The sequence below is a fragment of the Globicephala melas genome, chromosome 1, assembly GCF_963455315.2.
Source record: "Globicephala melas chromosome 1, mGloMel1.2, whole genome shotgun sequence".
Taxonomy (NCBI): Eukaryota; Metazoa; Chordata; class Mammalia; order Artiodactyla; family Delphinidae; genus Globicephala; species Globicephala melas.
The window spans coordinates 75,504,671-75,522,523 of record NC_083314.1 but is presented as its reverse complement, the minus strand read 5'-3'; the positions used below and the strand labels follow the sequence as shown (position 1 = coordinate 75,522,523).

General features: G+C 40.7%; 1 protein-coding gene and 1 pseudogene across 4 annotated transcripts in view; both read left to right on the top strand.

The window, feature by feature from the left end:
* The window catches only part of DAP3 (death associated protein 3), a 30,595-nt gene that overhangs the window by 5,084 nt on the left and 7,658 nt on the right, over positions 1–17,853 (top strand). For all 4 annotated transcript variants that reach the window (XM_060298492.2, XM_030842194.2, XM_060298493.1 and 1 more), the window contains exons 2-5: positions 7,543–7,594; positions 12,634–12,756; positions 14,190–14,291; positions 16,678–16,786. In XM_060298492.2, the coding sequence (XP_060154475.1) occupies positions 7,553–7,594; positions 12,634–12,756; positions 14,190–14,291; positions 16,678–16,786 (376 nt within the window). In that variant the 5' untranslated portion in view covers positions 7,543–7,552. The remainder of the gene's footprint in view (positions 1–7,542; positions 7,595–12,633; positions 12,757–14,189; positions 14,292–16,677; positions 16,787–17,853) is intronic.
* On the top strand, positions 5,279–6,164 carry LOC132593645 (small ribosomal subunit protein uS2 pseudogene; annotated as a pseudogene).

Below are 17,853 nucleotides of genomic sequence, written 5' to 3'. Positions count from 1 at the left end.
CTTGAAAAGAAATGTGCTTTCTCCCGTTGAATTTTCTTGGCACCCATGTTAAAAATCAACTGACTGTGATATAAGAGTTTATTACTGAATTCTCAACTCTGTTCCATTGATCTGTAGACATATGGGTCAGACATACATGATCTATAGGCATATGCTAATACCACACTGTCTTGATTTCTGTAGCTTTGTAAGTTTTGAAATCAGGAATGTGAGCCCTCCAACCTTGTTCTTTATTTTTCAAGGTTTTATATACTATTCTGAGTCCATTGCATTTTCATATGAATTTTGAGATCAGCTTGACAATTTCCATAAAAAGGGCTGCTGCGATTTTGTTAGATAATAATATTTGTTTAAAAAAGAAAGAAAGAAAGAACTGATGATGTTAGTAAGCTGTGTTGTCAATGAAACAGTGGTGTTATAGAATAACAAAATAGTTACTCTTGAAAATATAAAATCTAAAAACGATAGGTGAGGGTTTCCCTGGTGGTGCAGTGGTTAAGAATCCGCCTGCCAACGCAGGGGACATGGGTTTGAGCCCTGGTCCGCGAAGATCCCACATGCCGTGGAGCAACTAAGCCCATGCGTCACAACTACTGAGCCTGCACTGTAGAGCCCGCGAGCCACAACTACTGAAGCCCGTGTGCCACAACTATTGAAGCCCGTGCGCCTAGAGCCCATGCTCCGCAACAAGAGAAGCCGCCGCAGTGAGAAGCCCGCACACCACAACAAAGAGTAGCCCCCACTCTCAGCAACTAGAGAAAACCCGCGTGCAGCAGTGAAGACCCAATGCAGCCAAAAATTAAATAAATAAATTTATTTTAAAAAAAGATAGATGATAGCTGAAGAGTATTGATGAGTAATATAAAGGACTTGTATGATGATTGCTTTGAGAAACTGAAGACATTTACCCTGGAAAAGAAAAAATAGGGGACATAACTACCTTCAGTTTATCACATGGAAGGTAGCTTGTAAAACCAAAGAGAAAGGCTGGGATAGTGAATGGAAGCTACAAGGAGACATTTCACCTCAGATTGTGAAAGAACTTTACATAAAAGCAGGACTGCTTTGTGAGTTCCCCATCAGTGGAAATGTTCAGGCACTTGATAATTGATAATACAATATACACAGTGACTAATGGCAAAGGCTGCAGAGTCAAACATAGGTTTGAATTCCAGAACTGTCACTTTTAGGCTATATACCCTCGGGCAAGTTAGTCTGTCCATCCCTATTTTCACATGGATGTAATATCTACTTCATAGGATTGTGTTGTGAGACAGTGCCTATAAATTGCTTAATATAGAGCCTGTTTCTGAAAAATACTATTATTATTATTCAGATCATTGTAGCATTAATTCAGTTCTTGAACTAGATCACCTTAACCTGAAGAATTTGATTCTCCTCACACAGTCTGTACACAAATGTTTCATTGCAGCTTATTCGTAATACCCAAAACCTGGAAACAGCCCAGATGTCCTTCAATGGATGAATGGTTAAACAAACAGGCACATTCATACCGTGGAATAGTACTCAGGATTAAAAGAAAAACTATTGATGCATGTAACACACAACCTAGATGAATTTCCAGAAAATTATGATGAATGGGAAAAGCTGATATTAAAAGGTTGCATACCATATGATTTCATTTATATAACATGCTTGAAATGAAAAAATTACAGAAATAGAGAACAGATTAGTGGTTGTCATGGGTTAAGGAATGGGAGGGTTGTGGGAGGGAAGTGCTGGAGGCTGTAGAAGGGCCACATGAAGGATCCTTAAAGTGATGGAAATGTTCTGTATTTTGACTGTATCAAGGTCAATATCCTGGTTGTGATATTGTACTATAGTTTTGCAAGATGTTACCATTGGAGGAAACTGGGTAAAGGATACATGGAACATGTATTATTTCTTTCACTTGCCTGTGAATATATAAATATCTCAATAGTAAATGTTTAATTTAAAAAATAATCTATGATTTTTGTGACCACTGAAGTGTTAGCATATAGCCTTTGGGATACCTTTCTAAGTTTGGTACAGGCTTTTTCTGACTTCCTTTTCAGTGTACACTTGGCCTATGTGACAGTACTTTTTTTTTTTCTTTTTAAAGAAAGAGAGCTCTAACACTAGCCAGAAAGTTTTGTCAGAAGGGTGACAGAACTTTAAATACAATAGTGAGTAAATGTCCCTTACAAGTGTACCTGAAAACACTTCAAAGGGTTTAAAGACTAAGGAATTATTTGTCTCTGGGATTTGTTTTATCCACACTTTCTTTCTTTCTTTTTTAAGATTTATTTTTTATTTATTTATTTTTGGCTGCATTGGGTCTTAGTTGTGGCATGCGGGATCTTCGTTGCAGCGTGCGGGCTTCTCTCTAGTTGTGGCATGCAGGTTTTCCCTCTCTAGTTGTGGCGTGTGGGTTCCAGAGCGCATGGGCTCTGTAATTTGCGGCTCCAGACTCTAGTTGAGGCACGCGGCATTAGTTGCCCCGCAGCACGTGGGATCTTAGTTCCCTGACCAGGGATCGGACCCGCATCCCCTGCCTTATAAGGCGGATTCTTTACCACTGGACCACCAGGGAAGTCCCTATCCTCCCTTTAAACAAAGAATGACTGGGATTGGAGGGAGGACTCTGCTTCCTTGAAATAGTAGAAATAGACAACAGGTAGAGTCTCAGAATGATGACAGCTGAACAATATTAGAGAAGTGGGTTTTTTTGTTTTTTTTCGGTACGCGGGCCTCTCACTGTTGTGGCCTCTCCCGTTGCGGAGCACAGGCTCCGGATGCGCAGGCTCAGTGGCCATGGCTCACGGGCCCAGCTGCTCCGCGGCATGTGGGATCCTCCCGGACCAGGGCACGAACCCGTGTCCCCTGCATCGGCAGGCGGACTCCCAACCACTGCGCCACCAGGGAAGCCCCATCAGTCGGTTTTAATAGGAAACCTGTCCTTTATCTGCCTTCCAGTTACAATGTGGTTAACTTGTACTCTGCAAATCGACGTTCAAAGGATATGAAAAAACCGAAAGGAGAAATCATTACTCAATTTTTTCATAGTATTAGTGGCTTTGAACCTTTTTCTTGCAGTGCCCTGATTTGTATATGTCTTGGAATGTAGAATGAGCAAATATTCCATTCTTCTGCTTTCATTTGGCCTGTCAATAGGATTTTTTTCTACTTACAGATATTTTAAAGAACATGGAAAATGTGGTTTAGTCTGGATTGTCTGCTTTGAGATCAGACTTTTGAGATTCACCCCCCCCCTTTTTTCTTAAAGTATCTTCTGTTATTGTTATATAAGCCGTGTGTGTGTGTGTGTGTGTATGTGTGTAATTTACCTTTAAAAGCAGTAGGAAAACATTGAAGGGTTTTAAGAGCCAGACTTCAGTGGAAAGGATGGATTGGAGAAGTTCAAGGATGGAGGCTAGTAGACCCAATGTTGTAATATGGATACAAGATGACAGGATACAAGATGGAAAGCTAGTCACATTTTCCTGACCAGCATTTCCCATAATCTCTAAAACATAGCCAGAGTAATGGCCTCAATGACCACAGGCATACCTGGAGGAAGAAGTAGTGACCTCAGGACCATGTCACCCACTCTTTCTAGGACGCTACCTCCCTCCAGAGCTGCAGCCCACAGCTGTCTCATAACAGTGGTTGTACCAGGGCACATTGAGAAGATCTAGGGAGCAGGGTTGGGTAGGCCAGATCTGTTGGAGTGGCATTGGGGTCTTGAGTAGTTTGGAAGTTGGGAAACTTGAGGTTAGGTAGAGGGCTTAGGGTTGGAAATCAGCTGATACAGAGGGTTAGAATTGGTATGAGAGTTAGCTGATCACGGATCGGGGAGGACAGTGTTGGAGGCAGGGAGTTGAAGTAATTGAAATAGGGGAGGATTGAGAAGAACTGGGCTTAAGAAAACTGAGCTGGTCAAAGATGGTGGTGTTGGGTACCAGGTGATGGTGGGTATAAGGTAGAGATCGATGCTGGGTAGTGTTGGGCACTGGGTGGTTGTGTCAGTCGTTGCCAAAACTACCTCCAGGTTCTGTGATTCCCTAGGAGGACTCAGAGGTCAGCACATAGTCCTACTTACAGCTATGATTTATTACAGCAAAAGGATACAGAGCAAAATCAGCACAGGGAAAAGGCACGTTGGGCAAAATCTGGAGGAAACCAGGTATAAGTTTCCAAGAGTCCTTTCCCAGTAGGATCACATTAGACACACTTGATTCCTTCAGCAAAAACTTGTGACAACACGTGAAATGTTGCCACCCAGGGAAACTATCAACAGAGTCTCAGTGCCCACGGTTTCTATTGGGGCTGGTCATATAGTCATTATCAGCCTCGCATTTAGTAAATTTCCAGACTCTCAGAAGGAAAGCAGGTGTTTAATGTAAACCATGTTGTTTGTATAAATAGTTGAGGCACAGTGACCCACTCTTACCAGTTCTGGGAATGGTGGGAACTCTCCTGAAATCCAAGTTCTGAGACACCAGCTAAAGGGCAAACTTGCAACCAGGCCTTTCTAAGGACAGCAGTCTTAGACTTGCTCTGTTAGCTCTTCTCTGCACAGTTGGATTAGGCAGCAGGTGGTGGTGGTGGGCGTTGGACACTGGTGGACAGCAGTAGAGGCAGTGTAAGGCAGAACAAAGGAGAACCGTTGAAGAACAGGGAACAGAGGGGACCTCAACCCTGCCTGTGGCCTAGTAGAATTCATCCTCACGCCTGGGCACATGCTCACAGTCGCCACCTTACTGCACAGCAGCAGCCCTTCCACTAGCAGCCAGGAGAATGTTATTAATAGTATTTTGCAACAAGGGAAGTTCCAAGGGTTCCAAGGCCAAGTAAATTGGATTAAAATGAAGTCTCTTAACTATAGTTTTCCCCAAAGCCTTTAAATTTGTGAATATGTGCATATATTATAATTATTCAAGAAGTGAATAACTATATAGCATTTTCAAATTTCTTTGGCCAGAGAACATTGGTGCATTTTATGACTAGTTAGTATTCACCAAACTCATTTTGGGAACTGCTGCTCTAGAACTTTTGGTTTTCAAACACAGCAAAGGAGCCCTGCAATCCCACATGTAAATGTGAGGCAGGCCAGTAGAGACCATGCCAGTCTTGTTCACCACTGTGTAGTCTGTATAGTGTGGGCACGTATAAAAAAAAAACACATTTTTGAATGACTGAATTAAGGAATGCTTTGCATCTTTATTAAAAAGTAAACTTGCCTTTTCCGCGCTACCCAGACGGGGTCTGTACGGCATTGTTCTGGATTCCCTTGTAACTTAAAGGGAAAGTTTCACAATGTCCAGAGCCCTTGATGTCCTGCAAATGAAGGAGAAGGATGTCCTCAAATTTCTTGTAGCTGGAACCCACTTAGGTGGCACCAACCTTGACTTCCAAATGGAACAGTACATCTACAAAAGGAACAGTGATGGCATCTACATCATAAATCTGAAGAGAACCTGAGAGAAGCTTCTCTTGGCAGCTGGTGCCATTGTTGCCATTGAAAACCCAGCTGATGTCAGTGTCATATCCTCCAGCAAGCTGTGCTGAAGTTTGCTGCTGTCACTGGAGCTACTCCTATTGCTGGCCGCTTCACTCCTGGAGGCTTCACTAACCAGATCCAGGCAGCCTTCCAGGAGCCGAGGCTTCTGGTTGGTTACTGATCCCAGGGCTGACCAGTCTCTCACAGAGGCCTTTTACATTAACCTGCCCACCATTACTCTGTGTAACACAGACTCTCCTCTGCGTTATGTGGACATTGCCATCCCATGCAACAACAAGGGAGCTCACTCAGTGAGTCTGATGTGAAGTTCTGCGCATGTGTGGCACCATCTCCCGTGAACACCCATGGGAGGTCATGCCTGATCTCTACTTCTACAGAGTTCCTGAAGAGATTGAAAAGGAAGAGCAGGTGGCAGCTGAGAAGACTGTGACCAAGGAGGAATTTCAGGGTGAATGGGCTGCTCCAGCTCCTGAGTTCACTGCTGCTCAACCTGAGGCGGCAGACTGGTCCGAAGGTGTGCAGGTGCTCCCTGTGCCTATTCAGCAGTTCCCTGCTGAAGACCGGAGTGCTCAGCCTGCCACTGAAGACTGGTTTGCAGCTCCCACTGCTCAGGCCACTGAATGAGTAGGAACAGCCACTGAGTGGTCTTAAGCTGTTCTTCCACAAACTCTTAAAATGGAAAGAGGTTGATGGGAAAATAAGCAGTTTCTAAAAGAAATAGTAAACTTGAAAACTAAAAGGAGATAGAATTCAGAGGAGTTTGTGTCATCTCTTAACCATACTATAAGCTCTGTTGGGTCAGGGACTGAACAGCTTTGTTCACCATCTTATTCACAGGCCCTGGCACATAATAGGTGCTCAGTAACTGTTGAATAAATGGGTGCGACTCTGTTGTTGTTGTTACTGTTGAATAAATGGGTGTAACACTGTTGTTGCTGCTGCTTTAAAGATTTTGGATGTAAGGTGAAAATTATTAGCCAAAATGAAGTAGGTGATTACCTGGAGATTTGATTTAGTTATGCTGTCTACTAGTGAATATTGAGAGTTGCATTTAAGTATTTTAAACATTTTTTAGCTCCCACATGATTAGGGTTTTTTAGTTAAATACTTCCAACATACAAATGAATAAATATAGCACACATGGTATAAAAATAATAAAGCAAATACTCATATCTATTATCCATCATTTGAAATAGATCATTACAATTCCTTTGTGTGACCTGCCCCAATCTTGTCCCTTTACCTCTTCCCTAAGGGTAAGCATTATTCTAAATGTGTGCTTATCATTCTCTTGCCTTTCTCTTTCAGTTTCATTACATATATGTGTATTCTCCAGATAATTAGGATTTAAGTTTTTGAGTTTCATATAAATTATATCATTCTGTATATTACAGTTTTCACTCAGCATTAGTTTTTGAGATCCATCTATGTCTTACATGTAACTGCAGTTTATTCTTTTTACTTTTGTATGGCATCTATTGCGTGACCATATCTCCGTTTATCCACTCTTCTATCAATGGACATTTGGGCTTTTTACAGTTTCTGATAATTCATATTCTACTACTATGAACATTGTGATACATATTTCCCAGTGTACATGTATATGTGTTTTTCTAAAATAAATATGAAGGAGTAGAATACCTGGGCCATAGACATGTACCTTTTCAACTTTACAGATAATGTCAAATTTGTTTTCCAAGATATTTGTATTTATAATTCCATTGACAGTATAGGAAACTTCCCAGTGCTTCACAGCCTCTTTAACATTTGCTGTTGTCTTTTTCATTTTTCTCAATATGATGGTTGTGGATGGTATCTCATTGTGGTTTTAATTTACATTTCCCTGATTTGTCATAAGGGTCGAACTCTTCCCATGGGTTTACTAGCCACTTGTGTTCCCTTTTCTGTGAAATATCTGTTCGTGTCTTCTGCTCATTTTTTAAATCAATTTAAAGGCATTATTTATTCTAGATACTAATCCGTTGTGCAAATATCTTTTCCCAGTTGTGGCTTACCTTTTCACTTTTTTTTAAAAGTGCAGGGATAATGCTGAAAGGAATGACAAGGCTTATCTCCAGCGTCCATAAGGTGAGTCCTGACTGACCTAAGTGCTTTGTGTAAACTGTCTTTAGGTGGATTTCTTTTCTGGATTGATTGTATCCAGAATAAAATGCTCTGGAGAACTTCAGCTGACTAGTTTTGCTCAAAAGAACAGTCACGGGCTTCCCCGCTGGCGCAGTGGTTGAGAGTCCGCCTGCCGATGCAGGGGACGCGGGTTCGTGCCCCAGTCTGGGAAGATCCCACGTGCCGCGGAGTGGCTGGGCCCATGAGCCATGGCCGCTGAGCCTGAACATCCGGAGCCTGTGCTCCGCAACGGGAGAGACCACAACAGTGAGAGGCCCACGTACCGCAAAAAAAAAAAAAAAAAAAAGAACAGTCACAATTCCATTTCTCTGCCCATACACTTCACTCCCAACTGCCCTTTAAAAATCCAATAACAGGTCTTAGTAGAATAGTTGCGCTTGGGAATTTACCCTATCATAGGAGAACTGACTTTTTTTAAAGGAGATAAATAAGCTTAAGTGCAGTTGGGTCAATGATTATCATTATTCTCCATTTGAGTCAATGATTATCATCCCTTCATGAAGTATTTAAAAAAAAATAAGTTGCCGATTTCTTTTTTCTTTTTTTTTTTTTTGGCGGTACGCGGGCCTCTCACTGTTGTGGCCTCTCCCATTGCGGAGCACAGGCTCTGGACGCACAGGCTCAGCGGCCATGGCTCACGGGCCCAGCTGCTCCGCGGCGTGTGGGATCTTCCTGGACCAGGGCACGAACCCATGTCCCCTGCATCGGCAGGCGGACTCTCAACCACTGCGCCACCAGGGAAGCCCTAAGTTGCTGATTTCTGATAGTTGATAGTTGATTAAAATAATAAAATCATATGTAAGAAAGACTGTTCTGTTGCTTTACTTCATTCTCTCATTTATTTAGCAAATAGTTTTTCAGCACCTTCCTTATGGCAGATACTCAGGATTCTAAGATGACTCATTTCACTAATAATGGTTACTATTTGGGTCTTTTTTGTTGTTGTTTTTTAAATTTATTTATTTATTTTTGGCTGCGTTGGGCCTTCGTTGCTGTGCACAGGCTTTCTCTAGTTGCGGCGAGCAGGCGCTACTCTTCCTTGGAGTGTGTGGGCTTGTTGCAGAGCACGGGCTCTAGGCACATGGGCTCAGTACTTGTGGCTCACGGGCTCTAGAGCATGGGCTCAGTAGTTGTGGCGCACAGGTTTAGTTGCTCTGCAGCATGTGGGATCTTCCTGGAGCAGGGCTCGAACCCGTGGCGGATTCTTAACCACTGTGCCACCAGGGAAGTCCCAGTGGTTACTGTTTGTTGGGCATTCATTATGTGCCAGGCACTGTGCTAAGTGCTTTATTTCTCTTAGTCTTCATGATCAACCCCTGAGGTAGATAATATTTTTGTTTCACAGATGCAGAAATTTAGAATTAGAAAGGCTAAGTAACTTGCCTGAGGTAACACGCTGTGAAGTTGTCTAACCCAGACTAGATACCAGGTCTGTCTGACTTCATAGCCTGTGGCCTTAACCACTGTGCTGTATTGCATTTTATGGTCCATGTTTTCTTCAGGACCTGGAAGTCCAGTAGTGGGATCATGAATAAATGATTGTTATAGCATGGTGAAGCACCTAATCTGGATTAGTAGGGTCCAGAGGAAATCCTACCAGAGTTATGTCCTAAAGGATGAGAACTGAGCTGGAAGGGCTTAGTCACTTCCATCTGATCATTTAATTACAGATTAGATTTCCTTAAAAAGGAGCCCTTCCTCTTATAGGATTCACCTTTTTTCCAGGGATTCATGACAAACCTATGTACATAAAATAACCCTTTTTTTTTTTTTTTTTTTTTTTTTTTTTTTTTTTGCGGTACGCAGGCCTCTCACTGTTGTGGCCTCTCCCGTTGCGGAGCACAGGCTCCGGACGCGCAGGCTCAGCGGCCATGGCTCACGGGCCCAGCCGCTCCGCGGCACGTGGGATCTTCCTGGACCGGGGCACGAACTCGTGTCCCCTGAATCGGCAGGCGGACCCTCAACCACAGCGCCACCAGGGAAGCCCAAAATAACCCATTTTTATAAAACAATATGAAAAAGCAAAGATCAACAAAGGGATGGATTCTGGCCCCAACTTATTATATTAAAAGGCTACAATTTCTTCTTCCTTTATAGCAAACAAGAAAGACCTGAGTCCAAAGTACAGAGGAATGTCAGTGAGAAGATTTTATGCTTTTTGTAGATTAGTTTAGAGTTACCTTCTTTATTGGCTCGTGAATGCCCTTCTATCAAGAACTGCATGATTTTCATTCTGGAACGGTGCAGAGGCAGTTGTACATATGGTTGTTTTCCCTGGAGACAAGAGACTAGCTGGGTGATGCCATATATGACACGAAGAAGTAAGGAATCCATTTTGCTAGCTTTTAATTTGCTGCAAAAAACATTTAACTAAAAAGTCAAAGGTTTCTTGTAGAAATAGCACCACCCTGTGGTCCTTGAATATCTTTAATTTTCCACTTGACTGCTACTTTATTTAGAGACATGATGCTTTCTCTCCAGTAGAATTGAGAACATTGTAGGGTGTATTGTTCAGATCCTATGGAGGTAACAGGCCTTGAATTCTTATTGGCTTAACTCAACACATGATATTGTTTGTGTTGTGTGTATATGTTTTGTTTTGCTCTTGATGTTGCTATATTTCCAAAATGGTTTACAGGGAGGGAATTCCTTTTCGGTCCAGTGATTAAGAATCTGCACTTCCACTGCAGGAGACACGGGTTCGATCCCTGGTCGGGGAACTAAGATCTCACGTGCTGTGCAGTGCTGCCAAAAAAAATGGTTTACAGGCAAATATGGGAGGGGATAGACATAGGGATGCAGTTTTGTCATCTTGGGATGCCATCTCAGCATGTAGGTTTTAAGGTTGCCATGGCAGGAGAAAAAAGAGAATTTATACCCACTCTTAACTGGCTCTGACTAGAATTGACCCAAGTTATTTCTGTTGATAGCTCATTAGCCAGAACTAATCATGTGACCCCAATCTTTCTGCAAGGGAGGCTGGGAGGTATAGAGTACATGTGATAAACATTGCTGTCTCTGCATTCGCAGACAGTGTTGGAGCAACTGTATTACTTTACCCTATTACTTTACATTAAATATGCAAATTCTGGTTCAGAGGTTTATATGTGCAGCTCACTGAGTTGCAGTGTAGTGCAGTTTACTCTCACTTAGCTAGATGCTTTACAAACTCCCCCATATCATCATGTCTCTAAGAAAGATTTTTTTATTCCAGGGCACAAGTATGAAGTATTTGTGGTGCACTGGGTACTTGGAGAAGGAGATACAAAAATGAATAAAACCTGATCCCTTCTCTTTCCTTTCTCTTTCAAGTGTGTGTGGCCTAAAATGGGAGACAAACTTGTGTGTAAGATAACATGATGCAATAAAAAGGATAAAGATTTTGGAGTCCCACAAACTTGGATTTGAATTCTGAGTTCATCACCTACCAACTCTGTGACTTTAGACAAAGTTATTTAACTTCCCTGAACTTTGATTTCCCTCATAATAAAACAGCGTAATATTCTACCTATCTTCTAGGATTCTTGGCTCAAAAATAATGTGTGTATAACACTCTGTTGCCTAGCATTTTATAGGTACTCAGTTAACAAAAGCCATGAATGTAGTTCAAGGCAGAGTAAAAATGCATGCAATACAAAGAAAGTGCTATCTATAGAGAGGGAAAGATAATTGCTTTTGCCTGGAGGTGTCTGGCAAATCCTCACAGAGGATATGACATTTGAGGTGAGTCTTAAATGATGAGTAAGATTTAAATAGGGAGAGAGGGAAGCTGAAATAGAATGAGCAGAAATATAAAGGCATGAAAGTGAATAACATGTTTTAGCATGGTTGGCTGGCTGGAGTATAGAGTTTATAAAGGAGTAGGACTAGAAAAGGAGGTTGAACTTATAGCAGTGGCCTTAATTATCATGCTAAGGACTTTGAGACTTATTTTGACATTAATAGGGAACCATCCAAACTTTCTGATTAGCTGAATGTTAAACCTATTTGGGAGGACAAATCTTCTGGACTGTGAAAGATGAAGAGTCAAAGATTTAAAGATACCAGTTAAAAAGTTGTCAGGAAGTCAAAGGTCTTGTTAAATGGTTATAAATGTTATGAGAGGTAGTACAAAAATAATATACATTTTCTGCACTCATGAAGCTGCTTGGTGAGACTAAATATAAATACAGGCAGCTTTCATACTATCTATTGACCTAGCGAGCAGCTCCCTTTCTACAGCCATCTCTCACAACCCTGTTTTCCTCATTCTACTGGATTCATGCTCTAATCTTTCTCTTGTAACTGGCATCTTTTCACTTATACACAAGGCCTGTTATCCTTAAACTCAGCTTGGGAGTTCTCCAGTTAGCATTTTCTCAGATTTGTCTCCTGAAATTTCATCCTCTTCCCCAAACCTTTCCCAGTTCTGAGGTTTCCATGTGCAGTTCACTGAGTTGCCTGTAGAGCAGTTTATTTTCACTTAGCTGGATGCTTTACTCACTCCCTCGTTACATGTTCTTAATGAAAGATTCTTTATTTCAGGACACAGCTAGCAAGAAAATTGTTGCAAGGAGTGTAATTATACCTATCAAATAGGAACGTTGCACTAATCCCCTAATAACTGAGGTGACTAGGATTACTAGACAGCTGGGAATTGTACAATACTGGCCACCATTCATCACTGTAGGCAAGAGCATTAAATGAAGTTTCCTGAGTTAGGTTGTTAATGGCTGAGCTATGCTCCTGAACAATCTCTAACGGAATTGTTTCCATATGGGACAGAGCCCAGACATAGCAACACAAGCTGGAACAGATTCAGAGTATGAATAATGTGATTGGACTTAGAGAATTATAAATAATAACAAGGATCTGTTTTACATAAAACTAAAATGCATGATAGTGATATTTTTCCCTGTGGCAGATATGGCTTAAAACCTCTGTGTTGTAGCAAGCGTAAAAAGCCTTTTAATTGTAAAACACTAAAATGGTTTCTTTTATAGTTGGACCCTGGACGTTTTTTGCACATAGGGACCCAGGCACCCCAATGCCTTGCTGCTCACCTGGATAACCAGGTTGCAATTGAGAGTCCCAGAGCTATTTCCCGCACCAGTGAGAATGATCCGGTGAGTTGCTAACGTGTATATGGGTTTTTTTCAGGGCTTATAATTTGTATTGCCATCATTTTACACATAAGAAAAACTGAAACTGAAAGAAGCTAAGCAGATTTTTACATATAGTCAGACAGTACCTGAGACAGCATTCTGGAACCCTGATCTTCCCCATCCCTATCTGATACTATGGTAACATAGCTCAGACAGGTCAGTCCATATCTGTTTTGGTTTAATTCCTACCATTGAACTCACTTTGTGCCAAGGGTTTTGTTGGGTATAGAGTAGGTACCTAGTAAATACTTAACTACTCAGTTCCTTAGAAGTTAAATTTAGTAGTTATTATTGATCTTAGTGTATGATGGGTTGGCAAACTTTTCCTGTAGGAATCATATAGTAAATATTTTAGGCATATGAGCCAAAGTGATCTCTGTCACAACTACTTAGCTCTGCCATAAACAAATGGGCCTGGCTGTGTTCCAGTAAAACTTTATTTACAAAAATGGGTAGCCAGCCATAGTTTACCAACCCTGGTATGGAGAACCCTAACAAAATCAACTTACTTGCCTAGGACCACATAGTTTTCCTAATAACCAATCTGGTACTATCTTCCACCTTTCTAAGTGGATTTCCTAGTGTCTGGAGAGGGAACTAACTTGATTTGTTGAGAAGAGCAGTATTTAAAGTGAAGTTTATCGGTAGAAACCAGGATTCCAGCAGTATCCAGTGTTGCATTTTCTATTTCAGGTCCCATTAGGCTAAATGCTGATTTCTCCTTCCTCAGTATTATTGTTGCCTCTTATAAATGAAATCAGTTGTATGGTCTGTGCTTAAATGTGAAGGGAACCAATAGCTTTTCTCTCCCTTTTTGTCCCTACCCCTGCCCTCTGAGTTGCCCCAACTTAACATATGCTGTGCTTGTGGAAGGGAAAAAAATAACTCATTACCCAAAACACCATCTCAGCAGGGTGTGTTTTATTTATGTCTCTAGCGTTCATCTACTTTCACAAGCACAAAATGAAATAGAATAAGTGAATGAAGTCATTGAATTGCCTTTCAGCTTTTCCCTGTAATTGTAGTCCCTTTATCTGCCAGTTCCTCAGAGGTTTCTATGGCAACAGTGGCATGCAGATGATCTTGTCACGTGACTGGATCATCTCTATGCACAGCACAGAAGAATCCAGATGGCAAGATTTGTCTCTGCTCCTTCCACATCTAGGGTTTATGTTGCCGAGCAACTGGCTTCATCATTCAGGCCAACATCAGCTTTATATATACACTGTGGACTTGGGGACAACAGCGAGCATTTTTTGTCTAAGAAATGAAAGAATATCTTTTCCAGCTCTGAGAGAGAAGTGTTTCCTCACTACAGTCTAGAAGGCCCTTGACACTTTTTCAAAGTCTTTGTCACTCTATCCATTATACCTGTTTGCATTTTTATTTCCTAGGCCAAGCATGGGGAGCAGCATGAGGGTCAGCACTACAACATATCCTTCCAAGATCTGAAGACTGTATTCTCCCATGGCCTGCCTCCTCGCTTTGTAATGCAGGTGCTCAAAACAGGGGAGGGAATTGGAGGGAGCTTATAACACAAGCTGTTGATAGCAGAGGGGTGGAATTAAGTGAGTAGAAAACTATAAAAGATTTAATTTGAATCTTAAAAACAAATCAGATAAATTGAGCTATTGATTATCTTTTGTGAATAGTGCTGTTGTTATAATTACTTTAAGCAAATGCTTATCTGCAGTTAACCTCTTTAAATCCTTTTTGGAGCCAGGCAAAATATTCTTAAGTAAATAAATAATATTCCACTCTTTTCCTTGTGTTACCCAACAGATTTCTAGAAACTTTAGACTTCAAATAATTGTTAAAAATGAATTTAATATTTGCCTTAGCAAAATATCATGAAAATAGTTTATATGTATAGAAAAGCAAAAACATAATATATTTTTGAGCCAAATAGAAATGATATTTGGATTAGATGCATCATTCATTGTTCTTCTTCAGTCTCATGGGTTTTCAGAAAATGTAGTTTTGTGGTCATAAATTCAACCCAAAGAATGTAATCTTGGATTGCTTTATAGCCATTGAAAGAATTCATAGTTAACTGCAAACAGAGTTTGTTGGCAAAATTTTTTTTAACACTTTTAATAAACATTTATTTATTTATTTATTTGTTTATTTGACTGTGCCAGGTCTTAGTTGCGTCATGCAGACTCTTAGTTGTGGCATGCATGCAGGATCTAGTTCCCCGACCAGGGATCGAACCCAGGCCCCCTGCATTGGGAGCATGGAGTCTTACCCACTAGACCACCAGGGAAGTCCCTGGGGAAATTGGTTCTTTTGGATAATTCCTGCTCAATTAGTTTCAGCCTCAGAAATTATTCCTTCTTATTGAAATATCAAACTTGACTGTGCAGGTGATTTTTAGCTTAGAAACCAGAGGATGTCATTTCTTCAATGTGTTTTATTTCAAGAAGTTAGATGAGACACCAGTAAAGGGGCTAATTCTAGGCCATAGACAGCTTGTCATCAAAAATTTTGTTAAGTTTGGAAATAGGACACGGTCAGAAGAAATCATCTTTAAACTGTCCCAAGACATTCGTAGTACAATCTCTAACATAGTTCTGAGGGCCTAACTTTAACTATTGCAGGTTGCTTTCAGAATGGTTAACCACCAGTGCTTTGGAAGGAATTACTCATACATTCTTTCCATAACTTCCATTTATGTAAAGGCCAACTCCCTCACCATTGTTTGTGTATTTTAGTACTGTCATATTGCCTAATACGGCATTTCTGTTTTAATATCTGTATCATGTTTTTGAAGGTTTCACTTTCCATTAAGTTTGAACTTACCTGTCAAAGTCCTTCTCCAATTCAATTGTTTGGTTAGGATTTCTTTAAAAAATACCAACACTATCTTAATCCCTATCTGATATACTTGTGAATAGTATTTGTTAGGTACTTATTCTTATCAGTAGACATTATTAAATACTTTATTTGCAAATCATTTTCACACATATCACTGCTTCCCAAATTTTTCCACCAAATTATTCCTGATGGCATAAAGGGAATGAATTTTGTGTGCCAGTTCTCTGGTGTATCTGTATACTGGTGGTGTCAGGTATGGCCTCATAGCTGTGGGGCAGTTGGTCACACCTGCTCCTGATCTGGTATGTATATAAGTTCTAGAGAAAAGTCTAGGTGGCTACAGTTATAAGAATTAGCTAAAGGGACTTCCCTGGTGGTCCAGTGGTTAAGAACCTGCCTTCCAATGCAGGGAACGTGGGGAACTAAGATCCCACATGCCATGGGGCAACTAAGCCCACGCGTCACAACTACTGAGCCTCTGCCCCCCCAGCTAGAGAGCCCACGTGCCGCAACTACAGAGCCCAAGCACTCTGGAGCCCACGAGCCACAACTAGAGAGAAGCCCGCGTGCCACAACGAAAGATCCTGCATGCCGCAACTAAGACTCGATGCAACCAAAAATAAATTAATTAATTAAATTTAATTTAAAAGAAAAATTAGCTAAAAATAAATTTAAAAGAATTAACATTTATTTGATGCTTACCATGTGTCAGATGCTTTGTTAAGCATTTTACACGCTTTTAATATTTATATCAACCTTAAGTAGGTTACATAGTTATGTCTGGATTATTTGTAAATTTCAATTAACTGATGTAATATCTGTGCTTCATTTACAGAAATAATCAAAAGCTGAATGTTACACACTTGGTGCGGGATAATGTGTTTCAATTTTTAGCTAAATTACATGGCTAAATTTTCAAATTCAATACCAACCTCTCCTAACTGAATAAATGAAAAATAGGCAATTTGATGCTATGGTTGCTATGTTGGACTCAGTGTATATTACCAAGAACTGGCTAGAAGTTCCACACCCCACCCTCTCCTTCCTCTTTCCCTGTTTTGTTAGGTGAAGACATTCAATGAAGCTTGCCTGATGGTAAGGAGACCAGCCCTAGAGCTTCTGCATTACCTGAAAAACACCAATTTTGCTCATCCAGCTGTACGATACGTTTTCTGTATCCTTTCCTGCTTGCCTGGGCTATCTGAGCCAATGCTTTCCTTCCTCAAATGTGGGAAAAGAAGAAATGCTTTATTTGTTGACAGTTGAAGTGTCCCTTTCGGTGGTGTTTTCTTTCTTTCTTTTTTTTTTTTTAATTAAGAAAATACCTTTATTTTTAGCCAGAAGGGGTTAAGTCAGAATTGACACTCCTGTAGTAAGAGTGCATGAAAATTCTAATATTTTGAAAATTGACTAAATTTATTTTCCTCAGGAACTTGTTTCTTTTACTCCTTGCTCTAATTGGAGATTTTTGCAGTCCTAAATTTAAAAGACATAAGTAATCTATTTTAGTGGTACTGTCAAAACAGCTTTTTTTAAAAGAATTAGGTATGAACATATTAAATAGCATATTAACATACTCCAACTTTTGGTGGCTCATCTCTAAAATGACCCAATTCTTCATCTCATGTTGTGTTTCTCCTGTTTTAGTTTATCACTTAAGATGCTTCATTTGCAGTTGAGTAAGAAGAAAGTCCAACTCACAATGGCTTAGGTAATAAATGATTTTTGCCTAAGGAACAGGAACATCAGGTTTAGGCTCAGGTTTGGTTATTTCAGCAGTTCATTGAGGTCATCAAGAACTCAGATTCCAGGACCTCCCTGGTGGTCCTGTGGGTAAGACTCTGCTCTCCCAGTGAGGGGGACCCGGGCTCGATCCCCGGTCGGGGAACCAGACCCCACAGGCATGCCAAAACTAAAGACCCTGCGCGCTGCAACCAGGACCGGGTGCAGCCAAAACAAACAAATGAATATTCTTTTAAAAAAGAGAGAACTCAGATTCCTTTAATCTTTCTGCTGTCATCCTCACCATATTAGGTTTTGTCTCCAGGTTGATTTCTTCATGTTGACAAAATGGTTACAGCAGCTCCAAACATCTCATCTTCACAGAGCCATGTCCAAAGGCCAGAAAAGTAAACATTCCTTTCTTGCATTCTTTTTTTTTTAAAACAAAGAAAAATTTCCCAGAAGCTTCCATCAGACATCCCTCATTTCATATTGCCCAGAATTACGTCACACATCCAT